Raw genomic sequence first — 16098 nt, 5'->3', positions numbered from 1 at the left:
GTCCAGCGCGAGCGGATTGATTGATTTGAGCAGGGCCGCAACGATCCACAGGATCAGGACGAGATGAGACGGCCGGGTCCCTAGTCACTGTCACTGAGCTGCTGTGCAGCAGACAGCAGTGCTCACTGTTCAACCGGGCATATCCCTCTGCTAGATTTCATCATGAGCCCGATTTTCAAATTTTGGTTATTTTTCATTCGATTTTTCAAATTTTGATATGTTTCATTCAAATTTTCAAATTTTGGATATTTTCATTAAATTTTTTAATAAAAATAAATAAAATTCATCTGCAAGTGTGGGAAAACAAAAGGGAGCTACACACACAATACAAAAAAAGACAATTTTTGAGACAAAAAAATGAAATAAAAGAAAAGACAAAAGGGTCAGTAATCATTATTGTCCAACCGAGTCCACATAGGAAATTGCGGGCCGAAACTGAAAGTATGATTCTTGGGCCTCCCGAGTCCACATAGGAACGAGCAAATAAACCCACCAAAAAAAACCCACCCGAGAAGTGTGGGGGAAAAAAAGAAACCCTAGAGATGCTGCAGATCCGCCTGAGCAAGATCGGCTCGTCGGACTCCGGCGCCGCCGTCTCTGGCGCGGCAGCCGCGGGCGGCGCTTCCGCCGCCGCGGGGGCGGCTGCGGCGCTGGGCGGTGGCGTCCCGGAGTCGGTCACCGTGGCGTGCCCCGATCACCTGGTGATTGCGGACCTCCCCGTCGCGAAGAGCCTCGGCGCCGTTACGACCTCGGCCGCCGCCGCCGCGCGCGCCATCGGGCGCCGCTCCCGCCGCCCGCTCGGGGAGCGTGTCCACATCTGCTCCCGCTGCGAGTTCCCCATCGCCATCTACGGCCGCCTCGTACGGACTCCTAAACCCTAGCGTTTTTTTTTTCATGCAGCTATCAAAACCGCGAACCTGCGCTGCTCGTGTTGCTTCTATGCTAAATTACATGTTTAGTTAACCGCGTCTGATGCTATAGCCATTTACGAGTTATGACGGAGTTAGCAAATTTTGTGGTTTAGCAATTAACACTGGGGCGCCACTAGCTCTAACCATGCCCTGCCGGTAACATAACTGTAAATAATGGAGCAGGAGATGTGTATTATCTTTGTGTTATGCTCCTTTTTAGGGTTTTAGGTTTATGAGGGTTGGAACAAAACACCAAAATGCGTTTAATTTGCAAGAGCTCATTGGGAATGGTTATTGGCTCGGTATTCTAGCAATTCCATTTGTAAGGCGAGCTAATATTTACTGACCTAGTTTTAAGCTGTATTGGATTGAATGAAGGCAGTATCGCTGTCCTCTTACTGTTCTAGTGCATGTTTAACAGATCAGACAGAGTTTGCTTGTAGTTGATACTTATTAGCCTAATTTATATAATGCTAAATGGACTATTCATACATTTGCATCATGAAATAAGCATTCGCTACTAGTTGTTAGTGTTATGTTTAAGCTTGCATTACTCATATATAGTCTGCCCTCCTTTTCTTTTGTTCTGAAGTACTTCGTAAGCAAGTCAAACAGCCTGGCCACATGTAAAATAGGTTGGAATCATCTTGGTTTCTGTTATCTTCAGTATTCCGTATTTTATGTTCCTGTGTTTCTACCTTTTCCCTGAATAACTGCATACATGTGGCCACTCAATTCATAGATCCTTTTCTAATATAAGCAGTTGGCCCCTGTAATAGTGTAATGAATTTTTCTTGGTTTCAGATTCCTTGCGAACATGCCTTTTGTTTAACCTGTGCAAGAAGTGATTCCAGCTGCTATCTGTAAGCATTCTAACTCCCAAACTTTTCCTAACTTGCTCTTGTCTCTTTCTCACATTCATGCATGTTGTTTTACTCAGTAGTTCATGTCTTCACAATAAGGGTAACATGCAGTAGTTCAGTTGGTTATCAGCAAAACATGATAGAGCTTACTCTAGTAAATGATTTGTTATACGGATTCTGAGTCTTGAATGATTCTGATGTTGCTTTTCTTAAGATATTACAATTTATGTGCATATGCTTGCAATAGTGCAGTACTCTTAAAATCATTTTCTATCCTAGTTTATTGCTGTACACACATATGAGATGTTCTGTTCATTTGGCCTGATAGATATGAATATTGGTTAAAAATTGACATATCCTGTACCTGTACCATTGAACACATAATCAAATATAGTGCAGGCAATTTCCTGGAAATTTTGTGCTTTCATTCCTTAATTAATATGGATAGCTGCTGTGTTTCTCTTATAGAGTTTAGCTTTGTCTAAGTCTGTCAATTTGAAATTTTTCTGCTGCAGATGTGATGAGCGTATTCAGAAGATACAGAGTGTGAAAATGATGGAAGGGATTTTCATCTGTGCTGCACCGATGTGTCTCAAATCTTTCCTTAAGAAAGCAGATTTTGAGTCTCATGTGCCTGAAGCCCATGCTAACCTCCTACAAACTAATATAGAGAAGGAAGAACGTAACGAGTCAGATGCTCCTAACATCTCCCGTGCTTCTGCAGGGGATACTCAAAGACAATCTCAAATGCCTGAAATGTCCACTGCACGTGCTCCTCCGAGGCCAGGTGTTTCACCCACTTCAACTTCTCACATGCAAGATCGTGAAGAACGCTCCCGCTACCACCAATCCAGGGAGCAAACCCCACTAAGGCCCCCAATGCTTTCAAAACCGCCATCATTCCATGGCCGCCACTCATATCCACCAGGGGATGCTCAGGCCGAGAACAACCCACCTCAAGGATTCGACCGGCCCTACAGCTGGGCTTCTCAGTCACGCCAGGAGAGCCCTGGTGCGGCAACTCCACTTCGCCAAGAATCTGACCACAGTACTCAGGACAAGCAACAATTGATGGCTAATGCACCCTTTATGTTTCCACCGATTCCTCCTCATCAGGCAAACTTTATGATGCCCATGAATATGAATCAGCCTATGATCCCCAATGCGCCATTCAATTATCCTCTCCAGCAAGATGGAAATCCTCAGTATTTTGCCGCCCCTTTCCAGATGCAACTACCAGATACTGGATCAGACCAAGGTTCCATGTCAGGTATCCAGCCTCCAGGTGGTCCTATGAGCTTCCCTGAGGGGCTTCAGCGCCCATGGGCTATGGGACTGATGGGTAATCCATTTCAGTCAATGGCCCTTGGGCAGGGAATGGCTGATGGTGCAGGTGATCCTCAGGGTGGTGGTGGTATGGCCTTCATGCAGGCCAGTTTTGGGGGCATTCCTGATGGCTCCATGAATCCAGGCATGTCAGATCGAGGTGATGGAAGGGGTGTTCTAGCACAGATGCCTATGCCGGTGCAAATGCAGATGTCACTTCCCCCACCTCCACCTACACAACCACCATCAGGCTCACAACAATCTTTTAACAGGAGTTGATGTTTTTGTGCACTAACTGATGGTTATTGCCAAATTGCATGTTAATTCGTTGAGCAAATTGTAATTTTTTCATTTTAGCATGCAACTTATGAGAATTGGGTAGCTCAGTTCTATCCCTTAAGTGCCTGCCCAGCTATTGGTGGAAGGAGCTTGTATTATGCAATAACTGGTCCTGTTTGAATGAAATGTTTGCGATTTCTGAAATTTTAGTTCTGGGTAGTTGGTTGTGTGCCATTGCACAATCAGTGAAATAAATCTCTCTTTTTTTAAAAAAATGATGCAGTGATAGAAGTTTCAACATGTGCTGAATGTTAATGTGGTCTAATGTCTGAACGCTGATATGCCCATTGCTTTGAGGTATTTTAGTTCAGTTGCATCGTTTTGGCTGCGTGCAGTACATGCCAAAATCAAGGCAACAAGGTTCTGATTGAGTAAATAAGAAGACAAGAGGACTCGCTTGACTCTAGGACAATTGAGCACACGGGCTTGCGTACAGTACATGTCCATTGTTCAATTTCTAACGTGAGAGAGCATAACGAACCCGAGGAGTCGAACGTTACAGAAGAAAAAGATTCAAGGTGGACAATACAAGTGCACTAGGACTGATGTGCATCAAGAACTTTCTTACAGCTTGCCGATGAAAAGATGGGACGTGCTGTGGAATGTGCTGTCCAGCTGTAGGGACCTATCCGCAGGGAAACGAGAGACCTCAAGGGGCAAAAGAAAACACGCCAGGGGCATATCTGAAAATGTCCAAGGACCGAAGCAGAAAATCTAAAAAAATTTGGACCATTTCTTGATTTGTGCGTGTCCTCCTTGCGCATGGCCATGCTAATCTTCTGTGAGACAACATTGCACCCACGGCTCAACTTATAAGCTGGTATGCTCTTCCTTTGGCCGTATGGTACAAAACTCTGGGCCTGCTTCCGCTTGCTCGCTCCCGGCCGTCCGCTCCGCACCCGAAGGATCCGGCCCGCGCGCGAGCTGTTGCTTACGGGCTTACGGCCCATAGACCATATCTAATGGATGCCTGGTATTAGGTCCACCGCAGCCCACGGGCCGGCTGCGCAGTACAAACTACGAAACACTTTTACTTTGTACATACCATGATAACAAGTAATGTGGTTTTCTAATAAAGATAATCCTCAGCATAAATTTATTGGTATTACTACGTACGCACGTATTTTTATACAAACTATTTCTGTACGCGATACTGATTGCTGCCAACCAAAAACAGCATAGGAAGGTTTATGGAGCATCTCTACGGCACAGCAATCACTGGAACGAAATTTGAATGCCTCTGTGCCTAACTGCACACGTATGGATCACAGAGTAGATATTAGAGTAGGCAATTGCTCAGCTAACCAACAAAACAACATGGGAGAAAAAACATTAGCAAATTGCCAATGTGCAAGTTGAAAAAAATGTACAAATATAGAACCTTTGAATTCTCCATATATTGTAGAAAAGGAGGGGGGAAGATAAAACTGGGAAGTTTCACTCTGCTATAACCCCCCCCCCCCCAAAAAAAAAAAAAACTCACTCTGCTATGTGTAACTGTGACACCTTTGATTTTCTACACCTGTGTGTAATTTCTATATATTTCGTCTGTTATAGTTGCTCATCCTATGTACCTATATATCTGTTATACCAAAGGAAAAAGGTTAGGGGGTTGGAATTTTTGTGAGTTGCGGTTTGGTCACTGTTTACACGCTTGACAGTTGCAAGATATCCTGAAGAAAAAGGGCGAGCTCCTGTGCTGATCTCCCAACCTCGCCTTGCCGCCTGCAAAGGGATGCCCAGAGGCATCAAATATTTCTGTCGACTGAACTAAATGCTGTTTTGAGGTTTCATGGGATACTCAAGTGCCATTGAAGTTTACCTTGTCAGCGACTTGAGGCTGGCACTCGCCTTCCTCAGCTCTTGGAAACATAGACTGCACCGCTTCAACCTGGTAAGATATGCGCTAGTGAAGCAAATTTATTTTATGCATATGGGGCAAGAAGCAGGAATGCAGGATCCATTTCAATGAGATGAAAGGAGGAAAATACCTCTGCTCGGCCTCAAGGTCCACACCAACAGGCGGCGCAGCCGACAAAGCTGAAGAAATAGTGGCACCAAAGCTCTTAACAAGGCTGAGAATCATCCCCAGGGCAACGCTCAGATGCCTGCATCAGAGAATGTCAAAGGACATAGGTTAATCATGGGCTTTCACTTTTCTAACAAAACAGTTACTGTTGCAATTTATATTGGCAGTCATTTTCCATACTGCTAGCACCATATACAAACTGTGGAAAAACAAACTTAAAACTGTGTAACTGGCAGTTAAAGATCGCATAATCCATTGTATGCACCAAAAATGATGCTTTTGGTGCTACCATCAGTGAAGGAAGCCATGCCAGGTTCAGCATTGGGCCTTTTCTTTCTGATGAGAACAGGTCAGGTGTAGGTTTCAACGCTTACATAATAGCTAAACTGTTCAGTTGCGATCGATAAGACTTAACACATGGAACCGTGGGAGCCATGACTCATGTGAATTGAAAAAAAACACAACCGTGCAAAATATTTGATTCTAGCGATGCAGAATTCTGTACAAGTGGTCATAACCAAGAATACAATCGACTAAAGTCTGAACCATGAACACTATGTCATATCAGTGTATTCAGAGTTCCAACCCTTTTATTCAGGAAGGGGGATGGTTTATAGCCAGACTCTCCTTACATCACAAGGTCCAACTCGCCGCAAAGCGTTTAGTCAGTTTGAACTCAAATAATAAAAAATGTACAATAGCAAGGTCAAATCTAAATGATCCCACAATTCTAATATTGCATAAATTAAGAGGAAATATGAGAAATGACCTGTCATATTTGCTTTCAAGAAGACTGGAGGAAAGATGCAAGAGAGAAGCGCAAATATCTAAAGTGATACAGTTACTATTCTCCATTAGAGCATTAATTATATCAGTAGTGACCTACAAGAGTAGAGAACATGTTAGAGCTCGCAATGCATGGAACTCCAACAAAGATGGTAATCAAGAGTACAGACAGCAAAATCCAACATTCTCCATGTAGCATCAATAGAATCCCTTATATCATTTCTTTGCCAACACCGACAAACCACCTGCAAATATCAGTATATCACATTGTGACTACCACTACTCAATATATATGACATAATTGTGTCTCACACCAGAAAATGAATTCTTGATAATTACTCAGTAGATCTTATTCTGGACCTTTATACCTCTAGTTTTGCTAGCCTAGACTTCATTACATGAATAAATTCTTGATGGTTTTCCATTAGACCATACATATCATCTTCATCACTAGCTGAAGCACTAAGTTTTCCAGGAAGTGTAGGGTGCAGCCTCTGCAGAAAACAGTAAGACAGGGTGCATTATGTGCTACATATCAACTAAACTAACATTGACGTCCAAATGACACAATCTTGAATGTAAACATACCGAGCTGTATAATGTTGGCACATACTGGATATTATCATAATTATAAGAGTAAGGTCCTGTTCCAAACACAGAGCTTTGGTGATAATTCTGGAGGAGGCTGAAACCAAAAGAACAATGTTAGGTCTCTACGACTTACGATGTTCAACAGCATGCCTTCCACTTGATTCCATCCATTGGCTCATTCCAATTACTTCATTTCTCTCTCTGTTGGCAAATTCTGTATTCCATGCAGCATCAGAATTCTGTTTGTCAAAACAAGACACGCCGTACCAACTACCAGCTTCATTAGACTTGACACTTTCAGTGCATACTGAATCAGAACGGCTATCGTCCCCAGCGCTTGAAGATTTTCTGATAAATTTCCTCTGTGAACTAATAGGCTTTGACAGAAATATATGCTCACGCTCTTTTGTGCATTCTGGAGCCCTCCTTGTACAGTCAATATCTGGAATAACTCTCAAATTAGTTTCTGGATTTATGTTTTTATATCCTACATCATCAGTGATTCTTATGCAGCCAACTTCTTCAACCATCTTTGAGCTCCTTGAATCGATTATATGTATCAACTTGCCACTTTCTTTGCCATGATTGGCAGATAAACCTACTTCTATATTTTGAGGCTCAATAACTGGTAACTCACCTGTGGCAGCTTCACTGAGAATGGGATCAACATTCCCCTTGGAGCTATGCCTCGGGGCAAGAACAGGTAAGAAAGATGATTCCTTACTGTCATACCCCAAAATATGGGACACCGATTTATACATGGGAGCTGCCGCTGCACGTGAATTGCGAGATAGCATTCCAGCATCTGAAGAGAGATCCACTTTAGAGCGAACTATTGATGCTGGTAAAGCTACAGCAGTGTCTGGCTGTCTCTTCTGGCTGTCAAAGAAATTTGGGTTCAATCTAACTCTAGGAGAAAGGAGAGGTGCAGAATCAGATCTTGTGAGCTGGAGATCCCTTTTCCCAGGTGGCTTTGCCAATGTCTTCCTTACCACAGAAGAAGCTGAGACAGGAATGTCTTTTGAAGTAGACATTGGGCATCCAAGCAGAGTATCTGAACCAGTTTCATCGGCTGCTTCAAGAAGCACAAAATTATATCTTGTTTTAGATTGCAGAGATAACAAACAGATAAGTTGTAAGAAATGTGGTGGACGCTAAGTACCTGGGCTTCTGGAAACTAACAGTCTACCAAACACTGCTGATTTGCTATTATCAGATTGAATTAAACCATCTACACTTCCATTCAAGTGTGATCCAGCACAATTATCAGCATAGGGCTCATGTTTCTGAAATTTATTAAGTATCATGTCAGGAAGAAACAACTCAACTGCTAACATAGTAAACTATTCATAACACTTCATACCATCAAATCCACAACCCACACACCAACACAATTTTGGTTATATGAGCAACCAAGAAGCTTTCCTTCATCAACAGTTAAATCTGCTAATGTGGACCAGCCTACATCAACCACATCATGACATATGATGGGTTCCCAGGAAAGAACCTACAAGCGAAGTGATAATATGTAATGACCTTTGTTCCACTATTATTTCCTTAAGAATGAAATGATGGTGTGATAAATCAGTAGGGCTTCTACCTTTAAGGTTTCATGTAATCCACAAAAAAGTGTTTTACCATCACTGTTGAATTTCATAGAACGAACTACATTAGCCTGAAAATTGAGGACAGCTGCCATTAAGCAAATGATTATCTGATTACGGATCATGTGTCTTGTTTCCAACAAGCACTCTTATCCATTTCCAAAACAAATTCCAGACATATGATGATATGAAGAAATTGATGATCAGAGACCATACCGGCTCAAAGTATTCTCGGCTGTTCTGCATTAAGCTGGAAAAGGTTAATTATATCCAAGAAACGAAACTAGGTAGAGAACGGACAGCAAAATTAGCTTCTTTCGATAAAACTCAAATACAGAATGTGTGGTTATGTACCCTAATTTGGCTTGCAAACAATCTACAGAAGATTCAAAAAGTACATACCACTATACCTATTTTAGGAAACCTCAAATTTTAAATAGTTGTTTCACAAACAAATTATTACATTACATAAGCTTAATAATAACTATTTTTCACCAAGAATTTTTTTCATATGGTGCAATCTTTGGTCTGGCATGCTGCAGTATTGGTACTAGTTCATGACCCCAGACATACATAAGAACTGGTGCTACATGCTAACTTTATGTATTTTTCCTTGTAAGATGATAGTAGATTAAAAATTCATAATGATAGATCTTAGTTTAAATATATTTCATTTAATCCAGGCACATGATCATTTAAATATATTAGTTTAAATATTTTTCTTTGTGGGTGCGACTAATGTAGGATATGAGCGAGTACACGGGGGTTTCGGGTATGGTAGTAGGAACGAGGGGGGTGAGGATGTTTTGAATTTTGCGTTGGCCTACGACCTGCTGTTAGCGAATACCCTCTTTAGAAAGAGGGAGTCCCATCTAGTGACCTTCCATAGTGGACAATACTCGAGCTAAATCGATTTTATCCTTGCTAGGAGAGAGGATAGACTTGCCTGCTTAGATTGTAAGGTGATACCTGGGGAGTGTGTTGTCCCCCAACACAAGCTTGTGGTGGCGGATTTTTGTTTTCGGATACGTACCCACCGGGACAAACGTGCCAAGATTGCGAGAACGAAGTGGTGGAAGCTTAGAGGGGAAGAGGCACAAACGTTTAAGGAGAGGATGCTAGGCGAGGGGCCTTGGGAAGAAGGAGCAGATGTAGATGATATGTGGCTAAAGATGGCGACATGTGTTCGGAAGGTGGCCTCAGAAGTGTTTGGTGTGAGTAGAGGAGGCAAGCAGGAAGTGAAAGAGACTTGGTGGTGGAATGATGAGGTGCAAAGGGCTATTAAGGAGAAGAAGGAGCGTTTGAAACGCCTTCACCTCGACAAGAGCGCAACCAACATCGAGGGCTATAGACTAGCGAAGAGGTTTGCAAAGCGAGCTGTAAGTGTAGCGAAAGGTCAGGCTTTTGACGACCTTTATCAACGGCTAGGTACGAAGGAAGGAGAGAAGGACATTTATAGGATAGCTAGGACCCGCGAGAGGAAGACAAGGGACATAAACCAAATCAAATGCATCAAGGATGGGACAGATCGACTTCTGGTGAAGGATGAGGAGATCAAGGACAGATGGCGAGAATACTTCGACAAGTTGTTTAATGGGGAAAATGAGGGTCCTACCTTCGAGTTGGACGACTCATTTGATGATACCAACAGACGCTTTGTGAGGAGGATTCAGGAGGCAGAGATCGGGGAAGCTTTGAAGAGGATGAAGGGAGGTAAAGCGATGGGTCCCGATGGCATCCCCATTGAGGTGTGGAGATGCCTGGGCGAGAGGGCGGTAGTATGGTTAACTAAGCTTTTTAACCTAATTTTCCGGTCAAACAAGATGCCGGAGGAATGGAAGAGAAGTATATTAGTACCGATCTTCAAGAACAAGGGAGATGTTCAAAGTTGTACTAACTACCGGGGGATTAAGTTGATGAGCCATACGATGAAGCTTTGGGAGAGGGTTATCGAGCATCGCCTAAGAAGATTGACAAGGGTGACCCAAAACCAGTTTGGGTTCATGCCTGGGAGGTCGACCATGGAGGTGATTTTCTTAGTACGACAGTTGATGGAGAGATATAGAGAGGAGAAGAAGGACTTACACATGGTCTTTATTGACCTAGAGAAGGCGTATGAGAAAGTACCGAGAGACGTCATGTGGTGGGCCTTGGAAAAATATAAAGTCCCAACTAAGTATATTACGCTCATCAAGGATATGTACAAGGATGCGATGACTTGTGTTCGAACATGTGATGACGATACCAGTGACTTTCCAATTAAAATAGGACTACATCAGGGGGTCAGCATTGAGCCCTTATCTATTTGCTTTGGTGATGGATGAGGTCACAAAGGACACACAGGGTGATATCACTTGGTGTATGCTCTTTGCTGATGATGTGGTGCTAGTTGACGAGAGTAGGGCAGGGTTAATATGAAGTTAGAGCTGTGGAGACACACGTTAGAGTCGAGTGGGTTCAGACTGAGTAGGACCAAGACCGAGTATATGATGTGCGACTTTAGCCCGACTAGGCATGAGGATGGGGACGTTAGCCTCGAAGGTCAAGTGGTGGCCAAGAAGGATACTTTCCGGTATTTAGGATCAATGCTTCAGAAAGATGGAGACATTGATGAAAATGTTAGATATAGAATTTCAGCCGGTTGGTTGAAGTGGCGGCAGGCTTCGGGCATCCTCTGTGACAAGAAGATGCCACAGAGGCTAAAAGGTAAGTTCTATAGGACGGCGATTCGCCCGGCGATGCTATACGGTGCTGACTGTTGGCCTACAAAAAGGCGACATATCCAGCAACTGAGTGTAGCAGAGATGCGTATGTTGTGTTGGTTCTGCGGGCATACAAGAAGGGATAGAGTCCGGAACGAAGAGATTCGAGATAGGGTCGGGGTGGCACCTATCGAGGAGAAGTTGATTCAACATCGGTTGAGATGGTTTGGACATGTACAACGGAGGCCTCCCGAGGCGCCGGTGCGTAGTGGAGTTTTAAAGCGGGGCGATAATGTAAAGAGAGGTAGAGGTAGACCTTGACTAACTTGGGACGAGACGGTTAAGAGAGACCTTAAGGAGTGGAATATCGCTAAGAAATTAGCTATGGACAAGAGCGCTTGGAGATTAGCAATTAACGTACCTGAACCGTGACCTTTGTTACTTTTTGTCTAACCTCTAACTCTTCCTTTGGCTTGTGCCCTTTTTGTGTTTCTTATTCTTGTTTTCTGTGGGTTTCATCTCTAGCCTACCCCAACTTGCTTGGGACAAAAGGCTAAGTTGTTTTGTTGTACATGATCAAATCACCTGCCTAAATACAACTTTTTTAAAATTGTGGCCTTCCCAGAGCTAGGCAGATAGCTTTTCCGGATGACTATATGACCTTGGGTTCAACAGCTATGCTGAATTGCTGATTCATAATTTGAACATAGGATAGCTTGAATTTAGGACATGAAAAAATTCACTTTCTGAGTCATTATATATAGATATGGTTGATATGGTACCTCAGGTCCAGAAGAACCAATCAATTCAAAAGTCTCAAGGTCCCAAAATTTAAGTGTCTTATCAGCCGAACCTGCAAAAGTTTTGAAAAGAACAGCATGGAATATGTCACTTGGATCTCCAGATGACGTACAAATAAGAAGCACGAGGGAGTAATAAGCCACAATAAAGAAGTAAAAAGTTTATATTAGAAAAAAAAGGAGAAATTGTGATCCCAGGAAAAAGCCACCACAGTGTGAGTGAAAATAGGACCTGTTATCTAACCTGTAGCCAATAAGAACTCGTGGGGGTGAAAATCTAAGCAGTTGACTGGACCTTTATGAAGACTAAAGTCATGCAAGAGTTTCCCAGCCGTCAAATCCCAGATCTAGCAAGATATTTTAAACACAGTTTCAGTGATCAGGAATATTAGCTGTAATAGTATGAGATTGTCCATCTTGTTGATAACAGACAGGTTGTGAGCACACCTTGAATTTTTGGTGCTATGATTTTAGAAACTTTTGCATTAAAATTATTGTACATGCTCACAATTTTACCTTCACCGAGTTATCAGCCCCTCCAGAAACAATCCATCGACCATCAGGAGTAAATTTAAGGACATCAATTCGCCGGGTATGGCCCTTGTATGTGTGAATGCATTTCTTCTTTCGAATATCCCATATTTTCATGTTTGTATCTGAAGACCCAGAGGCCAAGAATTCTCCAAAAGGATGGAAATCAAGCGATGCACAATTTGATCTGTGCCCAGTGAAAGTTCGGACAACTGCGCATTGTGCACGATAGTCAATCAAAACAGAGACAATTGCATAACACAATTGCAGTTTATGTATTCAATGCAAAATGTACCGAAGCATCAATACTGTTCATACCTTTCGCCTCCTCAACATCCCATATTTTTATTGTTCCACTTGCAGAACCAGCACCTATGGTAACTTCAGAAGAGTCAAAGCTCACTGACTCAACTGGACTTGTAAGGCCCGATAGGCTCTGTAATGTACAATGACAATCACTTGAGTTAGATAGTTGATTACCAAAAAGAGTAAGAATGAGAATACACACGAAACGGCAGAATATTCTATAGGAAATTACCAGGAGGGCACTGGGTTTCCCTACAGCCCAAAGATTGACCTTCAAATCCTCCCCACCAGTGATGAGGATCCTCGATGTCCGCCTCCCAAACTTGGCACAATTGACACTGGAAGCATGTGCAACGAACTCCTCTGATCATTGTCAAGGAAACAAGATATAATCGAATGTTTTGGATTATCACGGTTGCAGCACATCATCTTTACATTTTATTTCATAATTCACTTTTTAAAGGATCTAAGTACACATTTTCCACAAGGAAAATAATGACGGAAGATCCAGAGTATAGAATACTTAATTACTCATCATATTATCAGAATGGCTGGTCACCATTGACGTTCTCGACGTCAAATGACACCAGGTTAACACTAAGTTTATACCAGTAGCAGCATAATCATGCTATGCTAGCACCTACATTCTCAACGACGCATGGATTATTTTAGTGGTGCCATGATTTTATTTCAGTAGCTGAACCATTCATTCTATGCAAGCACCTACGACCAGAGCTCTTGATGGAAAGAAATAACAAGTATGGCATTTGGACATTCTGAATTGATCCTCCCAACGTTCATATGATAAGTTGCATTTACTGATATCAAATGACACCAATTGATGGCATAACACTAAGTCCATACTCAGGTATGGACTTCTCAATGAAGAGAAATAGTTGGCATGAAGTTACAAGCACCTAAGACCTAAGTTCTCGATGGAAAGAATAAAAAGTATGACATCTAGACATTCCGAATTGATCTTCCCAACTTTCATTTGATAGGTGACAGGACTTCATAAATCAGAACATACAGCATGATCCCATTTACAGCAACTGATACAACCTATCACACAAATGCCAAACTACAGAGCACGGGAGTAAGGTTTGCTGGCACACAATAGAACGATTCTCCTCACTCTGGCTAACCCAGACCAGAAAAATTTGTTTGATCTTATGCAGAAAACTGTATTGTTCCAGGTCTGAAACTTGGCAATACCGCTTCCGATTCCCGCACTAAATTTCATTCTGTCAAGTAGCAATAGCAAGGCAGCTCGGATGGTTCCTATGGCCTACACAACTCCTGCAGTGCGCTCCACCAAATCACAGGCTCACGATAACAAAACCAATATGAACAGTGAACACCACAACAACCCGAGACTCGGAAACAGGACCGAATTCGTTCACCGTGAGTCCGTGAGCAAACCCAACCCAACTAAAACCTAGCTGCACCGATTCAAACAAGCAAGCAAAGCAATTCGACTTCGAATATTCCGAATCAGAATCCTCAAACCGGCAATACACAGGATACGGAGCTTGTAGGCTCGCTTGGTGGCCATCTGCGACGACCGCCGTCATCAAAAGCTGGGACTCCCGCTGCGGGTCACTGTGGGCATTCGGTCAGACCGAGAAATTCGGTTCGGTTCCTCGGGTTTTCTGAAATTTGGGTTATCAGAAACTCAAGACCGATCGGTTCCTAACAAAATCTGAGACCGAGCACTTAGGTCTTCGGTTATTTCGGTTCGGTTTCGGTCATAAACCGAACTACCCGAGGAAGCGGACGGCAGGCGGTGGACGGGAGGAGCGGCGGCCACCTGCGCGGGCTGCGGGCGGGAGGGGCGGCGGCGGCCACCTGTGCGCGTGGCGAGCTGGAGCCTGGAGGTGCGGCGGCGGGGTGGACTGGGTGAGGGTGGTTAGATGCTTTTGGGCTGGTATTGCAGGTGTTTGTAGGCTCAGTTGATTGAATTTCGGTTCTTCTCAGGTAATTCGGTTACCTGAGACTAATAACCGATTTAACAGAGATAATTTCAGTCATTTGATATTTAAGACCGAGTTTTGGGCGCGATTGGTTGCCTATCAGAATTTGCCATGCTAAAATGTAGGTATGCTAAAAAAAATTTGCATGGTTGGAAGTTAAAAATAAATACCAACATTATTGATAGCTTCAGGGACCCGGGGTCCCCAGCAGACCTAATTATTGCTGGTGTTCTGAATGGTTTAAAACTACGCGTGGATCAAACAGGCGCCCTCTGGGCTGTGATTTTCTCCAAGCCGCCTAGGCCCACGGTTCCGACCGGCCGGTCGGCTGGAGCCTCAGCCCACGTCCCCGACCGAGGGGACAATCAAATCTTAGATCCGTACTATGATTCCAATTTAAGACGCCAACCGAACTCCACCATGCATGTCATTTTCCCCGATTAGCGAGGTCGGGGACCGGCCAGGCCTCGCATACTGACCGTCCCCGGGGTTAGGTGTTGAGAATAAGGACGGACACGCCGGAGTTAACTTGCTGGCCAGTCACTCCCTCTGTGGAGGTACGGGGGTTACAGTCCCCTCCGTTGACTCCGTTGCTATAGTGGGGGAACACTATTCCACTGCCCGTCCTTGCGAAAGGACGGGATGCAACGTTATCACGCCGCAGCAAACACTCCTCCATTACAACAGAGTGATGGAGCATGACGCACAGGGATAAAATAAGACGGTCATCCTACGATGCAGGATCTGCACAGTGGTCATCGGGAAGCCCCGACCGACAGAGCTGGCGGCCTCGGCTGACAGAGCTGGTGACTCCGACCGGCGAAGCAAGGAACACTCTATCTTTCTACCTTTCTCTGTAACGGAGATCCCTTTTGGACTATAAAAAGGAGGGTCATCTGCTTAGAAAAAACAACCTCGACAGATCTCAATCATACCACATCATCCACTCGCAAGTTTATAACTCTCTAAACTCTCACGAACACCTAGGCTCAAGCAATACAACCGACGGACCTCTGACTGGACGTAGGGCACAATTTTTGCCTGAACCAGTATAAATCTTGAGTGATTGTGTGTTATGTCATCTCTAATCACGATGCGCGATACACATTTCGAGTAGATTTACTGTCGGTCATTTTTGGAACCGATAGTTTTGGTAGAAAAGATTGGCATAACCACGTTTTGGAATGCCCATATTTTGGCATACCTATGTTTTGGTAGCCAACCAATCAAGTTCTATGATGGAAATTTTCGGTTTCGGTCTCGGTTATTTCATTTTGGTTTTCTATTATCAGTTATTTATGCTCATCCTGAGCTGTGGGGGAGAGAGGATTCGGATT

At 43.5% G+C, this 16098-nt stretch overlaps 2 protein-coding genes and 1 non-coding gene across 6 annotated transcripts; 1 reads left to right on the top strand and 2 right to left on the bottom strand.

Moving 5' to 3' along the window:
* The first annotated feature begins 521 nt into the window (after positions 1–521).
* On the top strand, positions 522–3583 carry LOC112877029 (E3 ubiquitin-protein ligase Hakai). Its single transcript, XM_025941228.1, has 3 exons — positions 522–860; positions 1716–1774; positions 2290–3583. The coding sequence occupies exons 1-3, from the start codon at positions 543–545 to the stop codon at positions 3377–3379; spliced, it is 1467 nt and encodes a 488-aa protein (XP_025797013.1). The 5' UTR covers positions 522–542; the 3' UTR covers positions 3380–3583.
* Positions 3584–4157: 574 nt separating this feature from the next.
* On the bottom strand, positions 4158–4257 carry LOC112878404. Its single transcript, XR_003225730.1, has one exon. It is a non-coding gene; the product is annotated as a U6 spliceosomal RNA (small nuclear RNA).
* Positions 4258–4724: 467 nt separating this feature from the next.
* Positions 4725–14746, bottom strand: LOC112875057 (katanin p80 WD40 repeat-containing subunit B1 homolog). 4 transcript variants are annotated; one of them, XM_025938744.1, is made up of 19 exons: positions 14316–14743; positions 13021–13151; positions 12801–12918; positions 12468–12694; positions 12196–12298; positions 11934–12004; positions 8666–8689; positions 8446–8520; positions 8209–8352; positions 8008–8131; positions 7483–7920; positions 6979–7287; positions 6843–6898; positions 6623–6748; positions 6425–6499; positions 6238–6350; positions 5431–5547; positions 5262–5330; positions 4725–5164 (listed from the first exon to the last, which is right to left on the bottom strand). In XM_025938744.1, the coding sequence occupies exons 1-19, from the start codon at positions 14341–14343 to the stop codon at positions 5086–5088; spliced, it is 2427 nt and encodes an 808-aa protein (XP_025794529.1). In that variant the 5' UTR covers positions 14344–14743; the 3' UTR covers positions 4725–5085. The 4 variants fall into 4 exon arrangements, 3 of the variants coding, with proteins under 3 accessions (XP_025794529.1, XP_025794527.1, XP_025794528.1); XR_003225105.1 differs by having other exon boundaries at positions 6438–6499; positions 6979–7920; positions 14316–14746; XM_025938742.1 differs by having other exon boundaries at positions 6979–7920.
* Positions 14747–16098: the final 1352 nt, after the last annotated feature.

This window comes from Panicum hallii, chromosome 9 (assembly GCF_002211085.1).
Source record: "Panicum hallii strain FIL2 chromosome 9, PHallii_v3.1, whole genome shotgun sequence".
Classification (NCBI taxonomy): domain Eukaryota; kingdom Viridiplantae; phylum Streptophyta; class Magnoliopsida; order Poales; family Poaceae; genus Panicum; species Panicum hallii.
This window is presented reverse-complemented; position numbering and strand designations above follow the sequence as displayed.

Excerpts from the sequence above, each read along its gene's own strand:
- LOC112877029 (XM_025941228.1), top strand. The coding sequence starts at position 543 with ATGCTGCAGATCCGCCTGAGCAAGATCGGCTCGTCGGACTCCGGCGCC. Across the intron at positions 861-1,715 it reads TCGCCATCTACGGCCGCCTC|ATTCCTTGCGAACATGCCTT; the intron begins GTACGGACTCCT and ends TCTTGGTTTCAG. Across the intron at positions 1,775-2,289 it reads AGTGATTCCAGCTGCTATCT|ATGTGATGAGCGTATTCAGA; the intron begins GTAAGCATTCTA and ends TTTCTGCTGCAG.
- LOC112875057 (XM_025938742.1), bottom strand. The coding sequence starts at position 14,343 with ATGGCCACCAAGCGAGCCTACAAGCTCC. Across the intron at positions 12,299-12,467 it reads GGGCTGATAACTCGGTGAAG|ATCTGGGATTTGACGGCTGG; the intron begins GTAAAATTGTGA and ends ATATCTTGCTAG. Across the intron at positions 8,353-8,445 it reads GATTACATGAAACCTTAAAG|GTTCTTTCCTGGGAACCCAT; the intron begins GTAGAAGCCCTA and ends CTTCGCTTGTAG.